The 27,614-nt window shown below is 35.4% G+C and overlaps 1 protein-coding gene across 1 annotated transcript; it reads right to left on the bottom strand.

Moving 5' to 3' along the window:
• Positions 1-7,652: 7,652 nt before the first annotated feature.
• Positions 7,653-21,741, bottom strand: LOC117337611. The gene is made up of 6 exons (XM_033898676.1): positions 21,252-21,741; positions 16,311-16,458; positions 15,333-15,553; positions 13,073-13,104; positions 12,805-12,816; positions 7,653-11,560 (listed from the first exon to the last, which is right to left on the bottom strand). Exons 1-6 carry the CDS (start codon positions 21,322-21,324, stop codon positions 11,111-11,113), a joined length of 936 nt encoding a protein of 311 aa, XP_033754567.1. The 5' UTR covers positions 21,325-21,741; the 3' UTR covers positions 7,653-11,110.
• Positions 21,742-27,614: the final 5,873 nt, after the last annotated feature.

The following is a 27,614-nucleotide window of genomic DNA, read 5'->3' as shown; positions in this document are numbered from 1 at the left end:
TGTGTGTAACAAAGTCGTGCCTGTCCTGTTCAGTGTCATATCGAAAACCTAAAGGTTGTCTATCATTGACCTATGTGTACTTTAGTTCTGATTTATCATCAGCAGAATGATCAATGCTAGCTTTCAGCTCACGGCTAAATAGTCTTCAACTACGTGTTCAACAATCAGCAATCCTCGATACTCCAAGGCTTGAGTTCACTTTTACGGAGAGCGAAGTTGGACGCAGCCCCTTGATTATGGAGGACAATTATAACCCCCTTACGCTTTCTGTGATCATCTTACCAAAATTTTATGACTGTTTTTTTGCTGAGCTGTTGTATTTTTATTATGTGATTTTATGATTCTCAGTCACATTCTGGGTGAGAATGCATATTGACGTTCGTTTGTGATTTATTTAATTTCTCCTATAGTGCATTAGTTCAAATTATGGAGGTGACCGCAATGCACTATGAAAAGGGTCGTGTTTAATGATAAAGTGGGATGGTATTCAATCCGGGACTTTTCGCTGCGTTTTGAAGAATGAATCTCGCCTACCTATCCTGGTATGCGTTGTTAAGATATAATTATATATAATCGTTATCAAAGACCCCATGTATGTGTCACTTCCGGTGCTCTTTTCTATGGATGGCCGCTAATGTTCAATCAATTTCGTTTCATCGAAAATCGATACTATATTGGGCCTGTAATCAAAACCTCGTTAATTTCTGATTGGAACTATAGCTGTTAACACGTTACAAACATCATCTAGATTACGCAACATGACGCCAGGATATGTCTGTTTACTGGAAAACAAACGCCATGCCGACAACATCTGGATTTCGCAACGTAACGCTGTGACATGCTTGGTTACTGGAAAACAAATGCTAGGCCTACTCATCTAGATTACGCAACATGACTATTGGAAAAAAAAACAAACGTTAGTCCTATATCATCTAGATTTACATTATCTAAATTCTGCAACATAACGCTAGCGCTATGACATGTTTATTTAACGGAAATCAAACGCTAGGCTTCCATCATCTTGATTTACATCATCTGGATTACGTAACATGACGTTATGGCATGTTTGTATACTGGAAAACAAACGCTAGGCCTACATCATTCAGATCTATATCATCTAGATTACGCATAAAAACGCCACAGCATGTCTGCTTACTGGAAAAGAAACGCCATACCTAAATCATCTAGATTACGCAACATAACGTTAGGACACGTGTCTGTTTCTGAGGCACAGGTGCTGATCCAGATCTAGCTTTCTTGACAATCTCGTGAATTTTGTTTCTATGATGGTTCCTTTCCGTCCAATGGCTTTCTTGACAATCTCGTGAACTTTCTTCCATGATGGTTCCTTTCCGTCCAATGGTTCCCCTAGTTCTGACACTGCTTCTATTCTTTTACATGGCCCTAACGGTCTCCACTGGCGCTCAACTCCACGTGTTTCCGATAGATAGCACTCCATTTCTTCTTTTGAACTCTTCAGTGTCCCTGACTTCGACCCTTCATGTGGGGATTTTGTAAATCTGTAAAGGTTTGCTACAAATATTGTTCTTCCTGGCTTTGTCCCCTTCCGTCTCATCAGTAACGACTATGCGTTCCCCCTTCAGCTTCTCGGGTCTACATTTGGCTTTTGCTTGGTGAATCTTTAAACCCCTCAGGTTCTTACACACTTTCCCGCAGTGACACATTGTTTCTGCCGGTATTCCTGTCAGTGACCGTTGTACAAGCCGGATCGTTACCGACATTGCTAGGTCTTCCATCCTCCTCCCCCTCATCGTGTGTTTCGACCCCTAGCTCGGTTCACTATCAGGGTGGGGGATTCCATAGTGGTGATATCAGTCACTGCGTGTCGGTGGTGGGTGCCCTTCTTCATCCACACCCAGCATGAAGATCTTTGTGCTGCCTTAGCCATCCTCTATACGCTGACCTTTTGGTCCTGCCAGGCACTCTCATTGCAGATAGCATTCTCCACACAGGCTGTACGGGGAAGCCTGTACATCCAACCTACACTGAGTAGCACCACGTCTGCCACCCTCTCTCCCTGCACTCCACCAGCAATCCTTCGTTCTTTGCTCTCTTCCTTTCGTGGGCTTCGCTGCACCTTTCCTCCCATGGCACTGTTAGCTCTATGACAATGATATTCTTTGTCGATGGTGACAAGAGAACCATATCAGATCTGAGGTTGGTTGGTACGATGTCCGGAAAAATAAGTCTCTGGTCAAGGTCTACAGCCAGCTCCAGTCTCCTGCCTGACTGAGGATAACTTTTCAGTAAATTTTGGCTTCAAACAAAGGAGCTTCAGGCCCATGCTTGCCCTCAAACAAAGGAGGAGCTTCAAACACAGGCTTGGCTTCAAACAAAGGAGGAGCTTCAGTGTTATGTAAGATGTATTGAAAATCTCAAATAAATTTGTATTTGAAAAATAAATAAAATACAAATGAGATAAAAAAAAAATAATTTAATGGCGGATTGCCATGTGACGAATAAAATGTATTGGTTAGTTCCACGAATGATTACAGATGATGTCACATTTTATTTTTATTTTCCCCTAAAATAAATCATGATATTGTATGTTTTATATGTTATTCTTTGTTAAAGTCAAGATTGACATTTTTAAGACGTTTGCGTCCATTCTTATGACGTTTTTTGAATACAGAATGGCGTACGTTGAGACAAATCTATAACTACAAAAATGTATCAATATAACGTCTCGGAAAAAGTATTGATTTTTGCTGTGGAAGATGATAAAAAGCTTTGATATCATAAAGAAGTAAGGATTTTCTTGTTACAATGTCCAGTTAGATATAAAACCAGTTTGTGATTGGAAACCCATGTTCTGTTTGTACTTCATTAATTCACAATCCTGTGGGAAAAGTCTAAACACTATGTATTGATTAACTTTACACCGAAATAAAAAAAATCACTGAATTTATTCGTCCGAATTAAAAAAAAAAGGTTTCATCTTCGATAGTGATTATTTTGAATATGAGAACGTGCATATTTAAAGTTCGAATTGAATGATTGCCAAAGCTAACAAACCATCACAGTGTAAATGCCGAGGATATTGTTTTACACAGATGTGTATTGATTTCTCTATCACTGCCTTTTCTCTGCCGCATTCATGAGCTTTCTCATTGTGTATTCCAAGCATGTACCCGGGATAACAGTCATTATAACCCTGAAGGAGACAGAAAATTTCCGATACATCTAATCCGCTCAAAGATCTTTCTGACTACGCTAAGAAACTGATGTATCTATAAAAACGTATACGTATACACAATATACAAGTGTATATACTAGTACTGCATATCTGTTAATTTACGTGAGTGTCTATTTTACAGACATTTTGTATTCGTTTTCAAATCAGCTAAGACCTCCCGCACGCCTCTATCCTAGCAAGATGTATAGCCTGTTTCATAATTGTTATAAAACAAATAGAGTAGAAACATTAAAACTGAACATAATCTAATTTACTTTGATGGTTATACTGCAAATCTTTTATTTAAGTTGGTGCCAAGATTACATACATTACATATACAGTCGTCCCGTTGTATCGCCGACCCGCATACCACCATAATTTTGTTGGGAACATATTTGTGAACCATATTGCAAATCATTAAAGCTGACAGTACAAGTGAAAAAAGCTTCCAATTGAAACTGAAAAGATATATATACGATTATTCAGTTTTCAGTTTTCGTTTCTGAGATATCCCTATGATTACTGATGTTCCTGTTATCGTGTCTGAGGAAAGGCCGACATTTTAGCTTGTGCTCTGCTTGGAGACGCATAGCCGAATCCGACCTCTATAAAAAAGCTTGTGAAGCTTTGTCGTACTTAAAACTCCAACACTGGTCGTTCACAAAACACACCTGAAATAAGTATTCTTCGCCGCGTGACCTGGTCGTTCACGTGAATAGCAACACTTACCTGAGGTCGATGAAGAGTAGAGAAGATAGCCAGTTCCTCTTAACTATCCTCCAAATTCCTCTCAAAATAGAATCCACACAGAAATGATAAGTGGCAAATGATGACAGATCCAAAATAGTTCATCCATTTTTCGTGTGACTGTTGTGAGGGATTGAAACCCCAACCGGTGGGTAGCATTTACTCCGTCAAATATATTGATACCTCGAAATACTGTTTTGCATTTCATCTTGAAATATAAATGTCACAAAGAAAATGTGATTACATGAGCAACGTTTCAGAACGATTACACCTACAGGCCAAATATTCCTCATCTTATCATGATGTCGACATAATGCTATCGTTATCGACAAGTACTCGTTCTATTTTCTGTTTTATGAAATACCAGTGTTTATATAGACATGACCTGGTTTGTCTATATGTAATCAGCATATTTTGTCGTAATTATATGCAATGTTTATAGAAATATGACCAATGAAAACGGTTTATGATAAAATTTCAGCCAAGATATGTACTTGTCTGTCGTATCAGCAAACTGGGTTGTTACGTCACAGATACACAATAATGAGTATGTGACGCCGGATGATAACAGTGTTAAAAATAATCTTCAGGAATTCAGTTGACAAGAAATGACAACAAACCTGGTAGCGTAGGAGAGTTAGAAGGGAAGAAACCTCCCCAATTGGATGGAATATTCCAGAATCCACACGTAGACCTGTACATCGAGGAAACCAATCTTTGCTGTCGACATTAGTCTGGTATATATGTATATATATGCTGTAAGAAACATATGAAAACCCTGTAGTTTATATCTACCTAATTACTTCAAGAGGAAAGTGAACACTTAAGATTCTTTCGTATCACCAACTTTAAAAACCAGAAACGAAACAAGTGAAAGAATTTACGAAGAATTCTTATCAACATTGGCGTGTGTTTGTGTAGGACTTGTGTCTAAGGTCCATGGCGTACGTTATCTCTTAAGTACAGATGGGGCAGTTATGTTGTATTTTTTTCGGTCGTTCCTTTACAAACAGTCCGAAGGAGGATAAAGTATTGAAAACCATCCTACCGCAACACAGAAAGAAAAAGGAGAAACATGATGGTAAAACGCTTCCAAATCTACAACCACGGGAACAACATGCCGCATCACAGCAAAGTCCACAACACGAGCATCGTGACGAAATACCAAGGCAAGAAAACGCTACAATAATTCCGATATATGACACCTCATTAACACAATTGAATACATCACGGCCGATAGGTGGTGATTATAAGGATACACAGATACCTTTGGAAGTGAAGAAATCACTCCGACAACAAGTGTTAAGTACGGACGGACCAGCGAAACCTTCCAGAAAGTCTGTTACACAACCAACAAGACAATGCTATACAATGGAGTTTCAAACCCGATCAAAACCGAGTCGAAAGACAGTCGGTTCACCTGGACCACCAAAACCGCCAAGAATATTTACGTACGAACCACCAACATACCATCTATGTGATGAAGTATTGCCGACACCATTACGACAGCACGATAGAGCGACACCATCACATTTACAAACCAAGATGAAATTTCAAACAAAGGAGGAGCTTCAAACACAGACTTGGCTTCAAACAAAGGAGCTTCAGACCCAGGCTGGGCTTCAAACAAAGGAAGAGCTTCAGACCCAGGCTTGGCTTCACACAAAGGAGCTTCAAACACAGGCTTGGCTTCAAACAAAGGAGGAGCTTCAAACACAGGCTTGGCTTCAAAAAAAGGAGGAGCTTCAGACCCAGGCTGGGCTTCAAACAAAGGAGCTTCAGACCCAGGCTTGGCTTCAAACAAAGGAGCTGCAGACCCAGGCTTGGCTTCAAGCAAAGGAGGAGCTTCAAACACAGGCTTGGCTTCAAACAAAGGAGCGTCAGACCAAAGCTTGGCTTCAAACAAAAGAGGAGCTTCAAACCCAGACTTTCCTTCAAGCAAAGGGATATTTTCAAACTCGAGCAAATATCCCACCACCAGATGACTCAGTGTTATTGTCATACACTCCAAAAGGAGAACTTATGCCAATTGACGAAAACCAAGAGCTGGTTATTCATAATAGTCCGGATAGTTACAGGTCGGTCGTGATTTGAATGATACTAGATCTATGCATTATCAAAATAACCGATGTAAATAGACAAATGGGGGACTAGACATTTACAAAGGTATTCTAATAATTCACTATTTCATGTAAACCGTTATTTATTCAGTTCCAAAAATATATTTCGTTTAGAAATTGAAATCATCACTCGTGTACAATTTCATAAACGATTGATTTAATGAGGATTCTACTTGTTTTTTTCATGTTAGCCTCGTCGTGAAACAAGGAATAATTCTTGATGATTTGCATACATTTCATATCAATATACACGTATGTATCCCTTTTTATCAAATATAGAATTCTTATTACATTTCAATATCTCACTTTTCAATTAATTCTTTTTAGTCAAAAACACATATAATGTCATCTTACCTCCATACCAATAACCAAAATTGGGAGCATTAAAATCTGTGACGTCATTTCAAGTTTATTTTATGCATCATACCAGAGCATAATTATGATGAATGATACGTAAAAATAGCATATACGCTGAAATACGCATGTGATTTTATGTAGCTTGTGTTTAGCAGTTTGTCGAATAATTAAGATGCATATGTAATGTAATATGTAATGTATATGTTATATATTTGTAATGTATATGTTATATGTATGTAATGTATATGTTATATATGTAATGTATATGTTATATATATGTAATGTATATGTTATATATGTAATGTATATGTTATATATATGTAATGTATATGTTATATATATATGTAATGTATATGTTATATATATGTAATGAATGTTATATATATATGTAATGTATATGTTATATATATGCAATGTATATATGTTATATATATATATAATGTATATGTTATATATATATGTAATGTATATATGTTATATATATGTAATGTATATGTTATATATATGTAATGTATATATGTTATATATATGTAATGTATATGTTATGTATATGTAATGAGTACCTTGTTTATACCATATAAGCTTCTGAACACACTTTATAGATAACAGATAGCATTATCATTTTGTGATATTTACCTAAATCAGGATAACAGATATCAAATCAGGAAATTGGTCGATAAATCTGAGTTACTGAAAAATATTAAGTGAACCTATACATATCTTTTTAAAATTACGCTGATTGTGAGGTACTATTATGTCACCATCCTACTTCTCATTAGAGAATTTGACTTATCCTAGATTCGACCTCGATTTGTATGGCGGGTGTCGCCGTGACCTAGATTTGTATGGTAGGTGTCGCCGTGACCTAGATTTGTATGGCGGGTGTCGTCGATGAAGCAGAAGATGTTTACTCTTCCGGAACACTTGGTCGTATTATCCTTGTACTTTTTCAATGTCTGCATGTAAATCTATACTTTTGTTAGTACTTTGCCCTCATCCATCGATATTGAGTTATAATTACGGTTTCATTAATATGTCGGTAATCTCTGTTGTTTATGTGTGATATATATATTTTCGTTTTAAAAAGTTAGATATGTAAACTGGAACATAGCACGTCGTCCGGATAACAAGCTCGGATTTACGACTCATTATTCTTGAAAAATGGTTTTAATTGGCATGAAGCTAACTAGCATGACATTGAAGTTAATGTAAAAATAACTTCCAACAACAGAAACAACACCAACATGATTTTATTAGAAACAAAACAAAATTTATCACAGCATATAGTAAAATCAGAAAATCTAAGGCATTTAGTTTGGTAAATTTACATTAGCTTGGCAATAGCATCATTCTAAAGCTGAAAGCATTTTTTCTTATTAATATCACACTGGAGTATAATATGTTTCTCCGTTATTAATCCATAAGGAGGTGTTCCAATAATAAATGTAACATTCTGTTTTATCCTAGAATATGGATGTAGATTTATCCACAGAAAAAAACAACCTCGAAATGTTTGTTCTTTATCTATGGATAGGCGATTATTGCCGTAGATCGTGAGTTCAAGGCCCGGTCAGGGCATGAGTCATAAAGTTGTCTTCCATCGTCATTTGAGTTACTATATTATATACATGAATAATACATACCATATATGTGTTCTCTCCTTCAAAAATCTTTGATGATATTAGATAATCATCATGCACACAAAAATAAGCTAAAATATCATGGACGGTATTATACTATACAAAAATATATAATATATGAAAAAAATATCCTGGAGCAAATTAGAATGGTAATGAAGTGAATCAAAAAAGAAAACTGTGATAGGCGATCAAATATAATTATTACAAACATAATTCAAATGAATTTAAACCTACTATGATACCATCATACATGTGTGTGGGAGCATGCGTCTATTTATAGACTCGGGTTAAACATTCATTTAAAGGAGGAATACTTTTAGTTGGTCTTCAGGGAATAAGGATGGTGTATATAATACTAAATATTATGATATAAATAATATTTTAAAATATGCTTCAACTTCAATGCCAACTAGGCAGGTTTTGTACATATATAAGTACGTGCAAATGAGTTAACTAGCGCTACACACGTGCCAGTATTTCTGTATCGATCATATAAAATATTCAAAACTTAATTTAAAATGGCGTACTAGGTAGGCTTATTGATAGAAGAAGAGGTGGTACTGATAGAAATTAATCAAATCATGCTTTCGTTGTAAAATATCAATGCCTGCTGAAACAACCAATGTTTGTGAGGATATCCAAATCGCGCTATCATTTTGGTTCCACCGATTTGGATAAATACATATCAGATAAAATTTGTAAATCGTATTGAATACGTTCTTATCCAGTTAAGCTGAAAATGGAGAACATTGGCAGCATGTAGCCTAAGGTACACATACAAATACGGAATTATATAACAGTTACCATGTTGATCAATGACAATAAACAGTAGAGCGACATCCTACGCTACTTCGCTCTGGTTTCCTTTTTATACCAATCAGGCAATGCAAGTTTGTGCCAGATCTTCCAACGGACTATAGGCACCCCCGAACTCTGCCCTTCTGTTGGCTTACTTCTTTTGGTTTTGTCTGAGGTTGGTTATATTAAATACTTTATCACGCGAGGCAACAGAGACCATGCAAATACCTTAAATTTCAACTATAGTTTATAGAACATGCGTAAGCTTTAAAAGCAAAAACGTTATTGACCATGTCGATTGTATATACCCTATGGCAATCAAGGACACTATAGCATTTTCAACATCAGCCGTTTATCTCGATCTCAACGCAACCAGCATGGGTAGCTAACAAATAAGCTGTATAGAAAGCGTGACAATTTTTACTTTTCCATTTCTAGATAGTAGCATCCCTACCCTCCTCCTTCTACCTACGTGTAAACATGTCCAAGCTGATACGATATTCACGGATTTGTTCCCATGATCATAACTTTTGACCACTGACAGCAAAATTAACATCGGGTTTCGAGTGTTGCAGGTTGTTAAAGACATAGGGAATGTTTTATGGCATCATGCTCTCCTTCTGCTTCCTTGTGTGCTATGAATCAGAAGAAGGTTCCGTTGTTACCACCATAACTCTCATTGTGACATAACCCCGGATTGGTTTAGACTTATATGACGGATGTCTCGTATGGAGCAGAAGACGCTTATTCTCTTAGATCACTTGGTTTTATTCTCCTCGTACATTTTCAAGGGTCTCGGTACACATCTATATTTTGTCCAGCATCATCCCGGTACCTACAAGGAAGTGGATACTTGTTGTCTAATGTTTATGAGATCTGTATACAGTCGTTCTACACAGACATCTTGGGTACTGTCGTACACTTCTAGTTAAAAATCAAAATATAAGCACTTAACATTAGCGTTGGTAAGAAGCTGTTATAAAGTAGCATCCCTGTCAAATGAATTACTTAATTAGTATTTCCACACTGATTTCTACTTAAATACATCGCTAATAAAACGCTATGCAAGTCACACATGTATCAACATTAGCGAAGACCACGATACGGCCTTTTAATATAAATGGTTTCTTATCAATTGTTCAGTCAACAACGAATTATCTGTGATTTAATCATAATAATAATAATAATAATTAAAAAACATGATAAAAAAATAAAAACAAAATAAACGACCTATGCCACATTAGGTCTTCCAAGAGATTTGGTCTCATATAGGTTTTGCTGTATATAATTATTAAAATTCAATACATTATTACACCAACACTCACTATTAACAAAAACAACACAATAACAGAACAATTCGTACGGACGGAATGCAAACTACGGAATTGTATAACTGTTAAAAATATTGATCAACCGGTGTCATTAAATAACAATAGGCATTAACTCGACTTTCGGCACCACTTTCTACTTTTCGTGCATCTACTGTCTCTCGCCATGTTACTTATCGAAAAGAAACAATTGTGCTTGTTTTTCGAGTATCCACACTTATGGAGATAAACTGAAACAACAGAAATTCAATACTTTGTGTTTCCTAAGTAAAATTATTCAGCTTTCACTTTGATGATGTTTATTCAAAATGTCTTACTTCTGAAAGGACGAATTGGCTAAATAAATGTCTTAGCAGTGAATAACTCCCCTTTATGATGGTTACGTTGTCAAATGTTCAGATTTCAAACAGTTTTAATTCTGTGAAATGCATCCTGGTACTGGATCCTATTTCCAATGATTAGACCATTTACTTTAAAGTTATCCTACTCTGACACTGCCTGATACACACAGACCTCTGGATGGATTCACTGACACACTGTCTCTCTCACAGTATCGTTAGTTGAGCTATCATACATACAAGGCCATCTTTTATATCACATAGCAGTATAAACTTTGGTAACACAGATTTATAACAACTACTATTACCTTCCAATGCTGTTACTACACATGTCTTCATACAGAATATTAGTTAGTTTCAAAAATGATATTACTTTGAAGAAAAGTTGAAAACCACACAAAAGTAGATACCTTGGATGCAAAACTTCTCAAGAAAAGTTTGTTCCGTTTCATTTTTTCTACGAAAAAACATCATTTTGAGCCATCGATATTTCTTTTGTTCTTTACGATTTATATATTGTTGAAGTCGAAGCGTTGATCCTGGTCTGGATGCAACTCGCCAGATATTGCCAATAGTCATGTTCCATTTACATAAATCCAAAAGCCTCGTTGCTCCCTTCCTTTGATGAAGGAACACTGTCATTGATGCTGGCGGAGCGATACGAAGATGCACTGTTTGGTTTGGACGGGATATCGTCGAACTCCGATGCACCATATCCTATAACGGGAGCTGTTCTGGGTTTTTGCGGAAAATTGCCGACAGTTGACACCTGACCTGCCATCATTGGATTATCGTAGCCCGTGGTTTTAGATTTGCTGAAGACTGGCGGAGGGAGACTGGATTCGGCCTTGTTGTTACGCGCAGCACTAATACTGTATGTGGCGATCTTTACAGGGTCCAGTTTCTTCCTCAGCTTGGCATTTGAGAAGAAGCAGCACCAACACATGAGGATGCAGAGAGCCGAGATAAATCCGAATACCAAAAACCCAACGGTCAGGCCAGTTATCATCTCGTACGGACTGTTGTAGCTTGGAGACTAATAAACAGTACATGTCAACATTAGTCGCCAATAACATATCAACGTAAATACCTTAACGATAACATGTACACATTAACTAGTTCTATCTGAGCGAGCGTCTTATTTGCGTCGATTCCATAATAAATGAGTAAATACATCAATAAATAAAAAATATACTTTTAAATGATAATTGAACATTATTATTTATACCATAGTTATTCTGTCTGTGACGTTATGCCAATGGATTGGTTATCCTGTATTTTGGACATTGGTCACATGCTAGTTATTAGCTTGCTTCCCACGTTTTAACTGCGTAAAGATAGAAAATGCGCCTTTTGTGGTGTCTGTTGGACTAATTTGCTTTGTCGTGTGACACAACATGCTATAAGCAGCTTAATTTTGTTGACATAAGTTGGAATACAAGGACTGGTATAATCTGTTCAACTGTTCAGGTCAAGATTTTGAAATGAAAATAAGAGAATTTTTAAATATGACATTATAGACGAGAAAAAAAACCCTCAATTATAATAGAACTTTCACTTATAAGGATTGATATACCTAATCAACATGTTTCCATATTATTGTTGTACATAGTGCTCGTGATTCAAAACTGGGAAAGAAACACAGCCTATTAGTATATTGTAAACGTTTTTTGTTTAGTTTGTAGAGTCTAATAGTATTCTACTGCTGTTGTTGGTACATATTTCATGAAACCTTTGTATCTATCTCAGATGTGTAGAAAGTCGACATAACATGTCATGCAGGTAAATGTATACAGTGTATAATCGATTGCTTTAATACCATTTGTTATACACCAGGCTGATTGTACATGGCGTATTCATGGCCGTTACGTGTACCTGGAATTTCATCGATTGATGAATCGTAAGTGTTATAGCTAGTGTTAGGTGATAAGACAAATGTAAAATCAGCTAATACCGGGAATCAATTAACAGGCATCAATGACGATTACATTGTGAAGAGAATTTAACCCGGAGAAGTATATTATGTTGTAAAAAAAAATTATAGGAAAAAAAATATGTAATGTAAATGTAATTTACACAATTTTTGAATTTTATCAGATCTGTGTGATTGTGATGAACGTAAATTTAATAGGAAGCAAAGCTACAGTACTCGATATGAAGCATTTTGAAGCTACATATAAATTGGTGTCATATGAAGGAAGGTTTAACTCCTAAGATTTTGAATAAGTGAAATTGATTTTGTACTGATTTCAATACCGATATCACATAAGATATACTCACGATTTTCTGGGTCTACAAATAATAAATAAAATCACGATTAATATGTATACTGTTCCATTTATATTATAATAAAACAGTTATTATACTATTATTTGATTTTCGTAAGTTAGATCCATAGTCTGTCGGCTTTAAAGAAATGCTAATAAACCGAGACTTTTATGTAGTGTTCCTTTGTCATTTTAAATATCCTTCGTTTCTCAAGAATTTTACTTATATTCCATCAATACAATATTATATTTAATGTATTATACATCGTTGTTTTACCTACCGTAGGGGGAGCAGGTGTCGTTGTCGGTATAACTGAAACAATACATTTACAGGTTAGTAAGATATTACATCACACTGTTTAATATCAAATACAGACGCGACACCAAATCTGAAAGAAGTCGTGAACTCAAAGTCAAGTTTAAACATAAAGTGAAACCTGCCTTTACCGACCACCATATCCAGAAGAACGGTGATATGATCCAATGACATTACCGACACTTACTTTACCGACACACTGTCATATCCGACATATTTACTCGGTCCCACAATGTGTCGGTAAAACAAGTTAAAAGATGATACTAATTCCTTTCTATCCCAATTCCAACTGAACAAGATGACTTGAACTTTATTGTTGACAATTATGTTAGGAACTTCTAAAGCTAAGTAGGCTTTTATACAATGTACGTCTATATTCCAATGTCGTTTCAGAAGACTTGACTTTAATTATGTCTTTCTAGTACATATGTTAATTTCATTTTGTACAAAAGAATACTAATAATTATCATATTTATATCCGTAATGGTTTCGATGAGTTGGTTTTTTCTCGGAAGACGGGAATAAGTGGGATATGTTTATTTTGCGTAAGCGGTAACATCCTATTAATCTAATAACATTGTGTATCAGAAATGTGTGTTTAGTGCATGATGCAATAGCGACAAAGGAACTGTATACAATTGATATTTGTTAACCATTTGCAGTATTTGAGATATCTGTCTCTTAATATCGATTTTCATATTTCCCCAGAGTCATTATGTCGTGAAAACCTCATATAACAGGAAACGTAGTCAACCTGTCGAATCGAAGTCATCACAATTACTAATTCTGTGAAACTAATTGGGGTACATTCCTGGAAATTATAGGTAAATCACAGGTATAATAGATACCAACAAACCTAAACAACGATTACTATAATGAAAATATTATTATAATAATACTAGAAAGTATAAAGATGAAATTCTTGCCTAAAATAATCGATGTTTTGGTAACATTATGAGGGAGGAAAGACATTAATTGGGACTGATCACCAGTCATATAATGTAATGCTATACTCAGGAAGATCATATCGATTTTCAACACAATTATCCAAATTTCTTTCAAATACGGTAAACAGATCGATCAAATTGAATAAATTGCTTCAATTACAATGCAAACTTTGAAGGCGTTGCTAAGCAATGGCCAATTGTATATTATTGACAAACGGTTTGACATCCGGGGTGTACGTTTAGATGAAAAGACAAATAAAGGAAGGGTTTATACCTCTATGGATGGCTTTTAAAACGTCGATGTATCCTATGTTGGGAATCAATATGAAGTCGTTTAGCAATAAATAGACCTAATGAATCGCGTGATGGTAGATAAATCTTTGAATGCTACTCTTACTGGTTGTATATTTAATGAAGATATAGACAGATGTTTCGTTTGACATTTTTATTTTATTGGAAACTATTTGATTTCCTTTCGCGATCTTATGATGAACGTGTTCTATACTAGTTTGTATGTCTGGCAGTTCCGTTGTCACGTTCTCAAAATCAAAATGGGGACGCAATTCCGTTGTCAATACCGTAGATTTCACTTTGAGAACCTGACATTATCTAATTAATCTGATATTGTCACATGCAGGTCACTGTTGAGACTATTTCCCGTTAGTATTATCCTTGTACTTTTTCATCGGTTTCGGTTTTAATATATATTTTGTTCGTTTTTGAACACTTGTTTTTCGATTTTGCTGCATTTAATATTTTGTTCACACACATGTACTCTTTTTCAATAGATAACCCATTCTTGAACAGTTACGACTGCAATCAACCGTTCAGTATGTCTACATATGTATTCTCACGAGAGAATAAATAATAATCAATTAATGTATCACATATGAATTTTCACGAGATAATAAGTAATCAATTAATGTATCACATATGAATTCTCGTGAGATAATAAATAATCAATTAATGTATCAGACAATCCCATTGGAATAACGAAGTGCCTTTGGCGATAAAAGCAAATTTTCTGACCTGGTTATTTAGGGCAATACTTTCGGTTTATTGCCTGTCGTTCGGAATTGTTTCTTTGTGTTCCTACCTACCCACATGTAATATGCCCTAATGAGAAATGAGCTTTCGGAAATTGATTGAGAGGACATACCGACAATTGACCGATTGTTCACCTAATTTACCATCTATACTGTATGCATGGTTGATTCCAAATGTAAATCGAACATTCAAACCTCCTAGACAAATGAACAATCGTTAAACTCTGCTTACTTTCCTTGCTACAAGCGTAGAAGAGCTCATATTGGCAGTCGACTGTTCGGAACTGGAGATATCCATCGACCGCCATGATAACGCACGGCCTTAGCGCCGCATTGAATGGCTCGTTGTAGTACCATTTTGTCCAAGTCATTTCTTCGCCATCCACCCAGAAAAACTTCTGTAATGTCTCGTTGTAGTGGAGACCAATGTATATATCCTTTTCCGGCATTCTCCTACGGGTGAAGAAATGAAAGATATCGATCGTTCATAAGTGTGCCATGGTTTTCCTTTTAGAAGCGGAAACACCTAGCCCGAATGTTCGTGTGAGTTTCCATGGGGTTCCGCGTAAATACTTCCTTCTACTAGTGACATATATATTTTATTCGATTATTTTTTTCTGTTTTCCCATAGTAATTCGTTTTCAATGCACAGTTTATGTTCATCTGATAAAAACAGTGATTATATTTTTGTTTTTTATTTTCGTAAAACATTAGATCCGTACAAAAGGAACCAATGTAATACACCGAATGGATTCGATAATCCGGAGCTAAGTTGCTTTGCTGGCATGAAATAGAAATAGAACTCGATTGACACGCTTGATGTGGAGGTTACATTGTCGTAATTCTTTGTTACTGTAAAAGCCGTTATTTTAGGTGGTTTTATCTTTCGGAATTTACAAGGATAGAATAAAAATGGGTAAAAATAGATAAATAAAAAAATAGTTATTCTTAGTAGTACATACATCCTTAATTTTTCAATCTTTTGATAAAATCTCTGAAATAGGAACCCTCAAAATATCTATTTTTACAGTGTATGATGCACAAAATAGTAATAATAATAAGATGTTTTAAACTTTGTCATTTCAAAATTTATGTATGGGATGAAGATATTCTATTTCATTTGAAATTTGTTTGTGTTTAGTTAAAAAGATGATGACAAAGCATTGGCCAAATGAACTCTTCTAATAAAGGATAAAGACTAATAGCTCACCTCTGAAAATTTGTGAGGATGTCATTGGCTTGGTCCCACTTGGCTTGACTGTCGACCTTGGCTAGCTGGAGACCAATACTTGAACAATTGTATTCCAGATTTTCATGAAGACGTTTCGTCTCGAATACCGTGAAGTTGTACTCTCCAACTAAAAATACAATACATATAAATGTGAATGATGAAAAGAAACAAGACCTTAAAAGCAAACAGTATGTATATATTAATAGGAACAAAAATATTAATATCGTATTTTAAAAAAAATAATTCAAAATAATAGATGTTATTATTACTTGTTTTTTATATATTTCAGTTTTACAAATTTTGCATAAAAACGTCACAATAGCTATCAGGCTGTATTAAATCATATACTATTTCATTACAGTGCTGTGAAACGTGGAACGCTTTCAAGCCAATATGAGAGACAAAAATAGATTATGTCAACTGATTGGGTTCAAATTAAGATAGAAGTATTTTCATAGAACATTATTTCAGTTCAATATGAGTTGTTATCTCTTGACATGCTTTGGCCTTTTAGAAACTTAATCGGGATATGTATTATTGATATTCTATATAAACGATATTTAATTGAATTATTTCTGGTTGAAATTGAAATTCTATTTTACTTTCGTGGATGCTGATTATGATAGAATCTAAAGATATACGTCACAGTAAATTATCAAGTTAATTGTATAAAATGTATTATATAGGTATGTTGAATACGTATGTCCATATTTACGTCATATATTAAGTATATGACTTTTAACAATCAAGTACAAAGAATTATTTATGTTCCCTTTACCATATATAAATCCTCTGACTTTTATTATTCAATTAAATTATTCTATTAGTCATATGACAGAAGTGAACTATGTAAGTGATGGATAGATCATAAATATGCTGCTTTTTTATAGAACAACAGTTATAAGTCATATGACCTAACAAAAGTTTCTCCTTTAAATGTGTTCTATATCTCATGAAGTTCTGTCAATGTGATGCAGTCCAATTGCTGTAGATATTTGATGTATATATGTGAATCTACGACGCTGATTTACTGCGTCAGTGCAGAATATATAAAAATATTAACTATTAAGATACTGATACATGTTAGTATAAATCATATATCAACATTACACTAATCATTTGTTTGCAATGTGGTCCGGTCACTAATGAATAATTGATAAGCTCAAAGTACATTGTATCATTTATCAATTCGATAATACAGAGCATTTTTCATAAGCTCGAAATACATCGATAACAGATTCAATTATTGTTTTTAATATAATTACAATTTCAGAGGGCATGGCTTGTGCAAACCATATTATTATCCAAATAATAAATATTTGTTGAAAAATGTAGATTATAAACCCAGCAACCCTATATTCTCTATAAAAGCAATCAATATGAATTATGATTGTTGTATTAAATGCTGTCAACATGTCATGATTTGGATCGAGAACACACATCATACAACAGGAATTATCGATTTATTCCGTTTCGTTTTAAGGTACGACCGTTACTAAATGTTCTAATCTTTGCCATTTTAAAGACTGTTTTCGAGAAGGATCGAATAATATGCAATAAAAGGCATACGGAAAATAAATGAACGTAGGAAATTGGATCAGATTAATACTTAAAAAAATATCATAATACATTGAAACGAAAATAGAAATAAAAATCAATAATCTATCAATTAAATGTGTGAGTGGATGCCAAATAAAAAACAATGATAAGATAAGCTGGTATGACGATTATTGAAAGGCTTAGTCACCCTTCTATAACACCCCCGAGACATAAATAGACAGCAATAAAAATATGTAAGGGATGGTCGATGTACTTCTTAATTTTGGATACTGTAACATGTTTTATGATTTTAAAAGAACGGATAACAAGCGTTAATACTTTGATTGTGATTTAACTCGGATGACACTTACTCTTCCGGAGTACCTGGTCGTGCCCTTGTTTATTTCCTGAGTCTCCATACAAATCTTTATTTTGTATATGTTTTGCCCTCGTCTAATCGACTTTGAGTTTGAATTTTGCTTTCGTCATTATGTCGGTATACGTTGTTGTTATTGTTCCTCTATTTAAAATAAGTAATCGCAGTTTGCTGGTTTGTGCTAAACCCAAGAACAGAACCAACGAGCAAAGTTTGTTTCCAAACTACAGCAATCTTCTTATAAAACCTGTAATATATATATGTGTGTGTGTGTGTGTGTAGGTCGAGTATTGAATAAAACACCATCATATGAACCTTACGCCCCCTCGTGACGTAGATAATGCAGCACTCAGTTTCACTGGGATAAGCAGGTCTCAAGTTTGTGGTAACAATGCTCATCACAAGTCTTTGATAGACGAAAGAAAACCTGAGAGAGTATGGTTTGAAATAAAATGCCAGGAAGAAAACCAATCGATGAAGGCAATTTCCCATTGAACATAGGTTGTTTGTTAGGCAGTTGTGATAATGTTACAACAACAGAAGAACATACAATGTCGGAGAATGTCGATTTCTCATTAAATCGAGCTAAACATCGACTTCTGTTGACACTATCGACCGCCTCCTTACATCAAATCTATAGAATTTACGGTAATGGCAAAATAAACTGTGAATCAATAGCAAGGTTTAATGGAGTAAACAAGGTTGTTAATTTTACCACCGTCAGGATAGAAGCGTTAAAACTTTCTAAAAATAACTTATTACCTGCCTTAGGAGATGCATAGAAAATCCTATTATGACTTAGATACCAGACAACAAAGAGAGATAGTCAGATCTTCTTATGGTAGCATGCGTCTAAGTTTCCAGTTCAATCAGATTGTTTTTCTCTTTCTCAAACATTCGTTTTCGGTACACATGCTTGTCGAACAGTTTAACATAGATTTTCTCATGATCAAAAATTGATCTCAATGGCACAATGCCAAACTTGTCAGGGTTTCACTAAAGTGGTATATCCTGATGGTCAAATCATGAGTGTATGATTTTTTTTTCTGTTGATGTCGCCCATCAGGACAAAAATATTACACATTATATTATAAAAATGACGTCATTCCATTATTTCCAATTTGACGTCATAAGAACATGTACAATGTACATTAAATCCCCCATGGGCTAAACCGAGAAAAATCAATAAAGTGTGGGTGAGAAGCATGTTACGTAACCAGTGGTTTTCCATTTCGTAATGTCAGGTGTGTGTTCATTTCATACTTATGCTGGATACATCACAATTACACTTTTATATATCGTACAACGTACGTATTGTGAAAAAGATAATTTCATTGATGATTATCGTATAAAATTAACTGTTAAATGTGTCTTTCTTTTAGCGAATCATTATTTTCGGCATTAAGAACATTGAATTCATAATACACCCCCCCCCCCCCCCCCCCCCCCCTGTTTTTAACAAAATGCCAATGCATTTAAAAATAATAGACATCACGAGAATTTTAATCGTGATAGAGGAGTTTTGAATTTTCTGTAAATGCCCTCATACCACCATTATATACAACTTAGTCCAATAGGTTGTTGGTAGATTCATTATTTGACGACTAGATGGGAACCAATTCGTTACAAGTTTACGAAAGGACAGTAAAGGGGCATTTCTCTTGCTATATTTGTTGATTTTTTGCTTCTTTTTTGTATTGTTGTCTGACGAGTCCATAGACGGAACATATGAATGATGAGCTTAGACCTATAACCTATATACCTATGTCAAAATCGACCCATGTAGTCTGAAATAAAACAGTCAATAAACAGAAAACATAAAAAAAAATGTACGAAAATAAAATCAAAAATATTTAAAATGATAATTCCAGCACTGTCGTTGAATAGCCCTACAAAGAGTCATTATGATCGATTGGAAACAAGAACGGGCTACTATATATTTCATTCAATACCAAAAGTTAAACTCTTTACACCAATACAACCCGCCAAAACCTTGAGCTTCTAATATTAATTGCTTTTAAATGTCACGTGGGATAGATATTTTTAATTGCACCCCGAAGATATCATATCGTGCTCGGCCTCTATATTCTGTACGCAACTTCCGGACTTCAAATTGTTTTTCCCAATTTGTTAATCAGATATATTTCTATACTGTAGGTGTTATATTATGAATCTTTGTGAGAGCAGCGTGTAAACTGTCGGCGATGTAGCATATTCACATTATCGTACATATTTCACAGTTTAGAAAATTCCATGTTATTGTTGATATAACAGATCCGATGGGTCACCTCTGAATTCTGATACGAATGAACTCAGACATGTGGTTAGCATGCCTAGTATATCTACTATTTAGAGAATGGAATTGAACTATATCATACAGCTGCTAAATCCTTTACGAACTCGTCAGTGATAATATGGACCAAGAGTAGGAGGCGAGGGAAGGAACTAGAAATATACCGAAGATTGTGTGGTACAATAGCCCCATTATTAAATCAATTTAATTCTTCTATTTAGTCGTAACTTACAAGAACAAGCATGGATGATGATTGTCACTATTTAACTCATTTTTATATAATAAAAATAATAGTGATTTGTATGTGTAATGATCAAGTCTTATTGATGGTAAATTTATTTATGCATCTCAAATGTGACATAAAATAAGTAAATTGTTTTGATTTTGTTTGAAGCATGTTACAGGAAGGTACTACAAAGAGTAACAGAAATATGTGTCAGAAATGGATAGCGATAGAGAAATGGCATCACTGAATGGTCCTAGAAGGACCAAACAACTGTATGGTGAAATTTTAGTTCATTCTTTTGATTATACTGTATCTGTAGCCAAATTCATATTACAAAGGGTGTTTTTCTACTTAAGCCATTTATACAATTCTTTGTGTAGCACATAAGAGTACCTTGGTACAGAAACCTTGTATAAACGAATCAGCCAGCGTTCGGTCATTGTAAGAACAAGGTATATAACCAATGGATGTACTTTATTAACTTACCGACACGTCCCATCAAAGTGAAGCAAATTGTCAAGACCACCAGCCACCGACCTTCAATGACTACTCCTCTCATCTTGTTAGTGTTGTTCAATATACCAGAAACCGAAATAGTTATATTCCAAAAATGATTTTGTATAAATCCGTTCTTTGTCGTATTCCCGAAATCAACTCCAATGTTTTCGATAGTCCCTTTACTAGAAGCTGAAGCTTTTAATTCAGGAAATAGCAGATTAATCCGTTGAACTGTAAGTATTGTCTTATTAATCCATTCATAATCTGTTGAATCCTAGAAACTTAAGATGTCTCGTTACCTGCTAATTGTTTTGTAAAACACAGGTATTCTGTCGTCTGCCTGAACATATATTCCAGGTATTTCCGCGGTAAACGAAGCGTGAAGACACTGAATTATGTATCTGTACCCGACTTACTATTACAGAAATTGTCCCGTGACGATAAACAAAGTGTACCTGTCGCCGTACTCGCCACCTGAGCGATGTATATCTACTTGTCGTGATCAGATACCGGTACCAGCAGCAGCAGCAGCAGCCGTGTATCAACCAATAGCGTATCGTGTTACAGATGAACGCTCTTGGCGGGAACAATTAGTCAGCCAGCCACTTATAATTCAAAACTGATTTATATCGTATGCGGTTGCTAATTCTTTAAGAAGTCACTTTAAATTTGAAATAATGTATGATGTCTACGTATACAAATTCTTCACAAGGCCATTTCTGCAAAGATCAATGAATGAATTAGTCGTTCGGCTGTTTTAGTTATGAATCAGATTATATACATATGGAAATTCTTTTCGAGGTTGATCTATATTTCAAATGATGTATACTGTATCCTTATGCAAAATGCAAATTATTTACAAGGCGATTTCTGTAAAAGATCAATAATGAAATACTACCAAGTTCCGTCATTGTCAGTCAAGAAATTTAACATTGCTGTACCCGTATCGATATAGATTATTCAGGTGGCAAGATATCCATACCCAATGAGTTGGTTAAAGGCCAATACATTGTCTTCAATGGGTTTTCTATGTTAGTTTCAAAACAGTTTTCGCTTCCTTTATTTTTGTTTTGACAGCGAGAAGATCGTTAAGGATCTTTATTACATAGTTTTGAAAGGTGCATCACGCTCATCGATCTATTCTGACAGACTAACGCGCGTTATATACATGTACATGTATCGGATTTTAGTTCGTCTGCACTTTAGTCCAGAAAAGTTATTGGCGTATCGCCAGTGTTGGTTTTGGTATCCAGACCAAATGGTCAATAGATTTCACTATTAGTCAATATGAAGAGGTTTTAAAGGCTAAACATTGAATAAAAATGGTTTTTTTTGTGTTGATCTTTACCCGGGAGTTCATAGGTAGTACAACAATGATACTGTGTCTCACATGGTTTGAACTTTAGATAACAACGTCTTATATGGACTCTGTTGTATTCTCAAGCCTTTTTGTACAGATTTGAAAAAAACTGGTCATCCATGTCCCTGTGACATTAACGTGATTTCCATCACATGACGATTCTTTGACGTCAAAACTGCATTTATTAAAACGAAAAATATGTGGAAATGTGAGGCATTTGTTCAAGGTAGACGGTTAACCTCGGCGGCTCCTGGGCTGTCAGGATCTCTACAAAACCGCGTACACAACATACAGAAACAGATGCTATGGAGAAACGACAACTGTTTTGAAACAAAAAGAGAAAAATTATATTGAAAACCAAAAGATTAATAATTGTTTTACGATTTGTCTCATGACCAGACCTGTACCGTTCATGTTATTGTCTCAATCATTCATAGTTTTGATAATCAGCAGCCCCAAAAATAGTGCTTAATGCCTTATTTCTTTTTTGAGATATTATCAGAACTAACTTTTCGTCAACACAGATGTCCATAAGCACTGATGATACTGGTTGTGTTATAAACATATACTGTTACAAGCAACTCTGGTGAGGCCATATAGAAACGCCAATGCGATTTTATAGCGTCATCGCACTGAAATACTATGCTTGGATGACAACCATCCGTCACATATAGTGACAACATAACTGGACGTGGACTGGGCCGTGAACGGCGGTGGCCAGATATCTCAAATGTGGACTGGGACGTGAACGCCGCGGGCCAGATAGTTCAAATGTGGACTGGGCCGTGAACGCCGCGGGCCAGATAGTTCAAATGTGGACTGGGCCGTGAACGCCGCGGGCCAGATAGTTCAAATGTGGACTGGGCCGTGAACGCCGCGGGCCAGATAGTTCAAATGTGGACTGGGCCGTGAACGCCGCGGGCCAGATTTCAGATTCAGATTTCAGATTTTATTCAACACTCAGACACATAAGATATGTGTAACATGAGGAGGCATACAAATACATTTGACAGAATGGACAGTTAACTTTGGTAATAACAGTTACATGTACATGTGTGTATATAATAACACCAGCCACACACACACACACACAATGCATACGTTCAAAAACATAATATTCTCATACATGAGCGTGTAATTATACAATTTAGACACGCGCTCGCACACGCACCTATATATAACTCATTCTTATAAATATACACTATGTTTATAAATGTATACATATAAACAGCTTAATATTTAAACCAGAATAGATGAACATTTGCACAAGAATTAATTACAAAAGAGGAGACATTTTGGTTACGAAAATAGATAAACCTATCAGAACTTGTTGGTTGCATATTGATAAAAAACCCTTTAACTTATCGATATTTGGGTTTGTATAATAATAGCGAGGTATATATTTGTTTCTTAGGGAAGATAAAGCAGTATTGTTGCATACAAACAAGTAATGAAATTCGTCGCCAATACTTTCCGCGCATAAATTACATAAACGATTCTCTCTAGAGATATTATACCATCTACCCGTTTCTATTGGGAATTTAACATTCGAAGTGCGCAGTTTTGTTATTTGTATTCTGGCATGTTCTGGCAGATTTAGTAAATATTTTTCTATACAAAATTCTGTTTTGAAAACAGAGTAGAATTGTCCACGAGATGAGTTAGCACAGTCGGAAAACCATCTTTGTATAAACTGATCAGTCAAACGTTGTTTCAAAACATCTTTGTAGAAATTATCAGGCATCTGTATTTTATTATCAAATATAAAAGAAAATCCAGTTTCGTTAAAAATATTTTGTAAACATTTAATCCATTTAAAGGAAAAACTAGCGTCATTTTGCAATTGTAGGGCTAATTGTAATAGAATGCTACTTAATTTATTATCATTGCTTAACAGTCTATTCCAAAAACATACCAATCTTAATTTAACATTTATTTCTAACGGCACACGACCTAGCTCACCATAAATCATAAAATTTGGGGTAGTAGACCTCACTTTCAGAATCCTTTTGCAAAACTTAAGGTGAAACTGCTCGGTCATTTTCAAATTTTCGAATCCCCATACCTCTGACCCATACAATAGGATCGGCTCTACTAAAGAATCAAAAAGTTTTAGTTGTATATCTATCGGAAGAGAAAGATTCCTGATTTTTTTATATATAGAAAATATTGACTTTTGTGCCTGATCGATCAGTCTACGTCTCGCGTTGACAAAATTGCCATTGTAATTAAACGTAATTCCTAAGTAAGTGAAATTATCTACATTTTCTAAAGTTTCATTTTGCAATAAAAATACATGATGTTGTTTGCTTTTTTTCTTACAAAATACCATAACTTTTGTTTTATTTATATTAATTTTAAGCTTCCAAGTTTCACAGATAGCTCAAATGTGGACTGGGCCGTGAACGCCGCGGGCCAGATAGCTCAAATGTGGACTGGGCCGTGAACGCCGCGGGCCAGATAGCTCAAATGTGGACTGGGCCGTGAACGCCGCGGGCCAGATAGCTCAAATGTGGACTGGGCCGTGAACGCCGCGGGCCAGATAGTTCAAATGCACAGAAAGTCTGCCTCGAGATCGGAGGTCCCGGGCTCAAGTCCTGGTCTGACCGTCGCATTTTCTTTCCTGTTATATTTGACATCCAACATGAAATACACACGGAAGTTGATAAAGGTGTGTCTTCGGGCCGAAAATGTTTTTGAAGGAATGTTGAATGTTGCGGAACTTGACTAGGCTGAACTCTGGTGGCCTGGTAGCAAAAATGTTTAGAGCTTATTTCGTTCAAGTTATCGGAGGTTTTGGGTTTGAGTCAGGGTATAGTCGTTGCATGAAATACAGACATCAATATTCACTATGTGAAGCATAGATTGAACCTTACATATACCAGTAGAACATTCTGTACTACGCCATTAAAACCAGCTACATGTATATAACTACTACAACTGTTCACCTGTCAATCTAGAACATCTAATTATAAAGACTTCAAACTAGGCTGTCCCCAATATCTGATATTGTATTTGATTTCGTCCATAAATTGTTTGAAATTTGATTTCAGCAAATATTAGCTGATAGTTATCATACAAATGCTACGCCAATATTCTCTCCTAAATTAGCATAAATGTCAAACATGTTGAACGATATGGCGGATTTTCAATCAATTTCTCCACCTACTTATTCAGATGCCCCGTGCTTCCAGGCAGACCGATTTAATTCAAATGTCTGTTGATGACATTTTTTAATGTTGTAACAACTCGTATTAACGATTTTTGTATTTGAAATTCCCCATGAGGCAGACATGCCGGATAGCGTAGTGTTAGTATCGGTACAGTACTGAAATAGACGCTATAGAATCTGACAATAGACATAAGAACAAACAACGACTTCCATTTGTTTACAACCCATTAACACAAGTAAAATCGATCGCTACCAACGACGGCAAATTGTTGGGTGCATTAGGACACAATCACCAATGTATATATATTTGGACGTATTAATATTCAGTGCCATCGACGTAAGTTTGGGTCGATGTAGCTAACTAAGCCTGCTGTATCCCATGACATGATTGTATTGGTGGGATATTGTGCTATCATGGTCGGGCAATAATATCTTGAGTGAATTCATGTGACCTGGGATCGAGAATCATCCAATAAACATACACAAACTCGACAAAATGCATATGCTGAAATAATTGAATATATGTTTTCCGCTTTTATCTATTTTACAACAAAACGAACGAAATCATGTAAAATTGCATATTAATCACTCTTGTTGACTCGGATAGATCGCGCGTGGAATGTTGACAACATCTTTGTTGAATCGGTGAATTTGTTGACAAGTTTTTCAGACAAACAGACAGACTACCTATTCGTTGACTTAGTTTGTGTTTTTCCAAAAGATACTGAATCAATTTAAGAGCTTATCGGAATAGGCAACACAACACCATAAAGTTCTTTAAATTCATCTATGTATATGTCGATGATGCGTTGTCGTTCAGTAATAAGACATTCTTTGACCATACCGATCACATATACCACAAAGAACTTTAAACGAAGTAAACTGTAGACTCTTCCACAACAGCCGGGTACCTCGATCTTTGCTATAATAATTACATCGCAATTAACAGGGAGGGTGCATCACAAGATGTATGATAAGCGTGATTCCGATTTTCCTATTCTGGGTGGTATCACTCCACCTCCCCCAGCATAAAGCGTCTCCACACTGCATCGAACGAGGTCCACAGAGCTTTGTCCCTAACACATGTATCACGGTTTCAGAGACAGATGTTAACTGCTGACCGGGCAACTTACAGAACAGTGCAAGAGTATTTAAGGTGACCATCTGATATTATTAGGAAATATTTCATTTCATTTCCTTGTTTGATATGAAGCCAGATGTCCACGATGCTCGTTGTCAGCTCTAAGATGTTTATGTTGCTACTGCCCAAGTTCCCATTTTAAGAACGCGATATGCTTCCAAGATTTGATTACATGGAGGGTGTCGTCGAGGAAATACTGGTCCTTCTGGTACATGTCCATATTTGTGTTCTTTTTTATCAGTGTTAAGTTAGAATAAGTTTTATTTGCAGGTCGGAATTCCATATGTTTATTTGATGTGTTGACCAAAATATCTGAATATTTAGGTTGTCAGTGGTTCTAATAACATTTAGATATAATCTATAAATAGCAAGCTCGTATATAATTGGTCACTTCACATTTATATAATTAATAAAGGAGAAATGCAGCGGACGCTGGGATCTCAGAGGTTAAAGGTTACAGTAATACAGCGTAAAGGTGAACTATATGTATCCTTTTAGTCCCGATACAATGGCATGTACCGATCAATTTCCCCTTTGTTTATTAATGTTTGTAAATTATACACACTCTCTATATATATAGACACTCGATATTGTAGTACCGGGTGAATTGTTTTGTGAAGGTATGTCAGTTTATAGATAACCGATATTACTTATTTATCAGTATCCCCAACTTCGTAC

Source organism: Pecten maximus, chromosome 11, assembly GCF_902652985.1.
Source record: "Pecten maximus chromosome 11, xPecMax1.1, whole genome shotgun sequence".
Classification (NCBI taxonomy): Eukaryota; Metazoa; Mollusca; class Bivalvia; order Pectinida; family Pectinidae; genus Pecten; species Pecten maximus.
This window is presented reverse-complemented; position numbering and strand designations above follow the sequence as displayed.

Coding starts and splice junctions, on each gene's coding strand:
- LOC117337611 (XM_033898676.1), bottom strand. CDS start 21,324: ATGAGAGGAGTAGTCATTGAAGGTCGGTGGCTGGTGGTCTTGACAATT. Junction 16,459..21,251: donor CACTTTGATGGGACGTGTCG/GTAAGTTAATAA, acceptor TTGTATTTTTAG/TTGGAGAGTACAACTTCACG. Junction 15,554..16,310: donor ATCCTCACAAATTTTCAGAG/GTGAGCTATTAG, acceptor CTTCACCCGTAG/GAGAATGCCGGAAAAGGATA.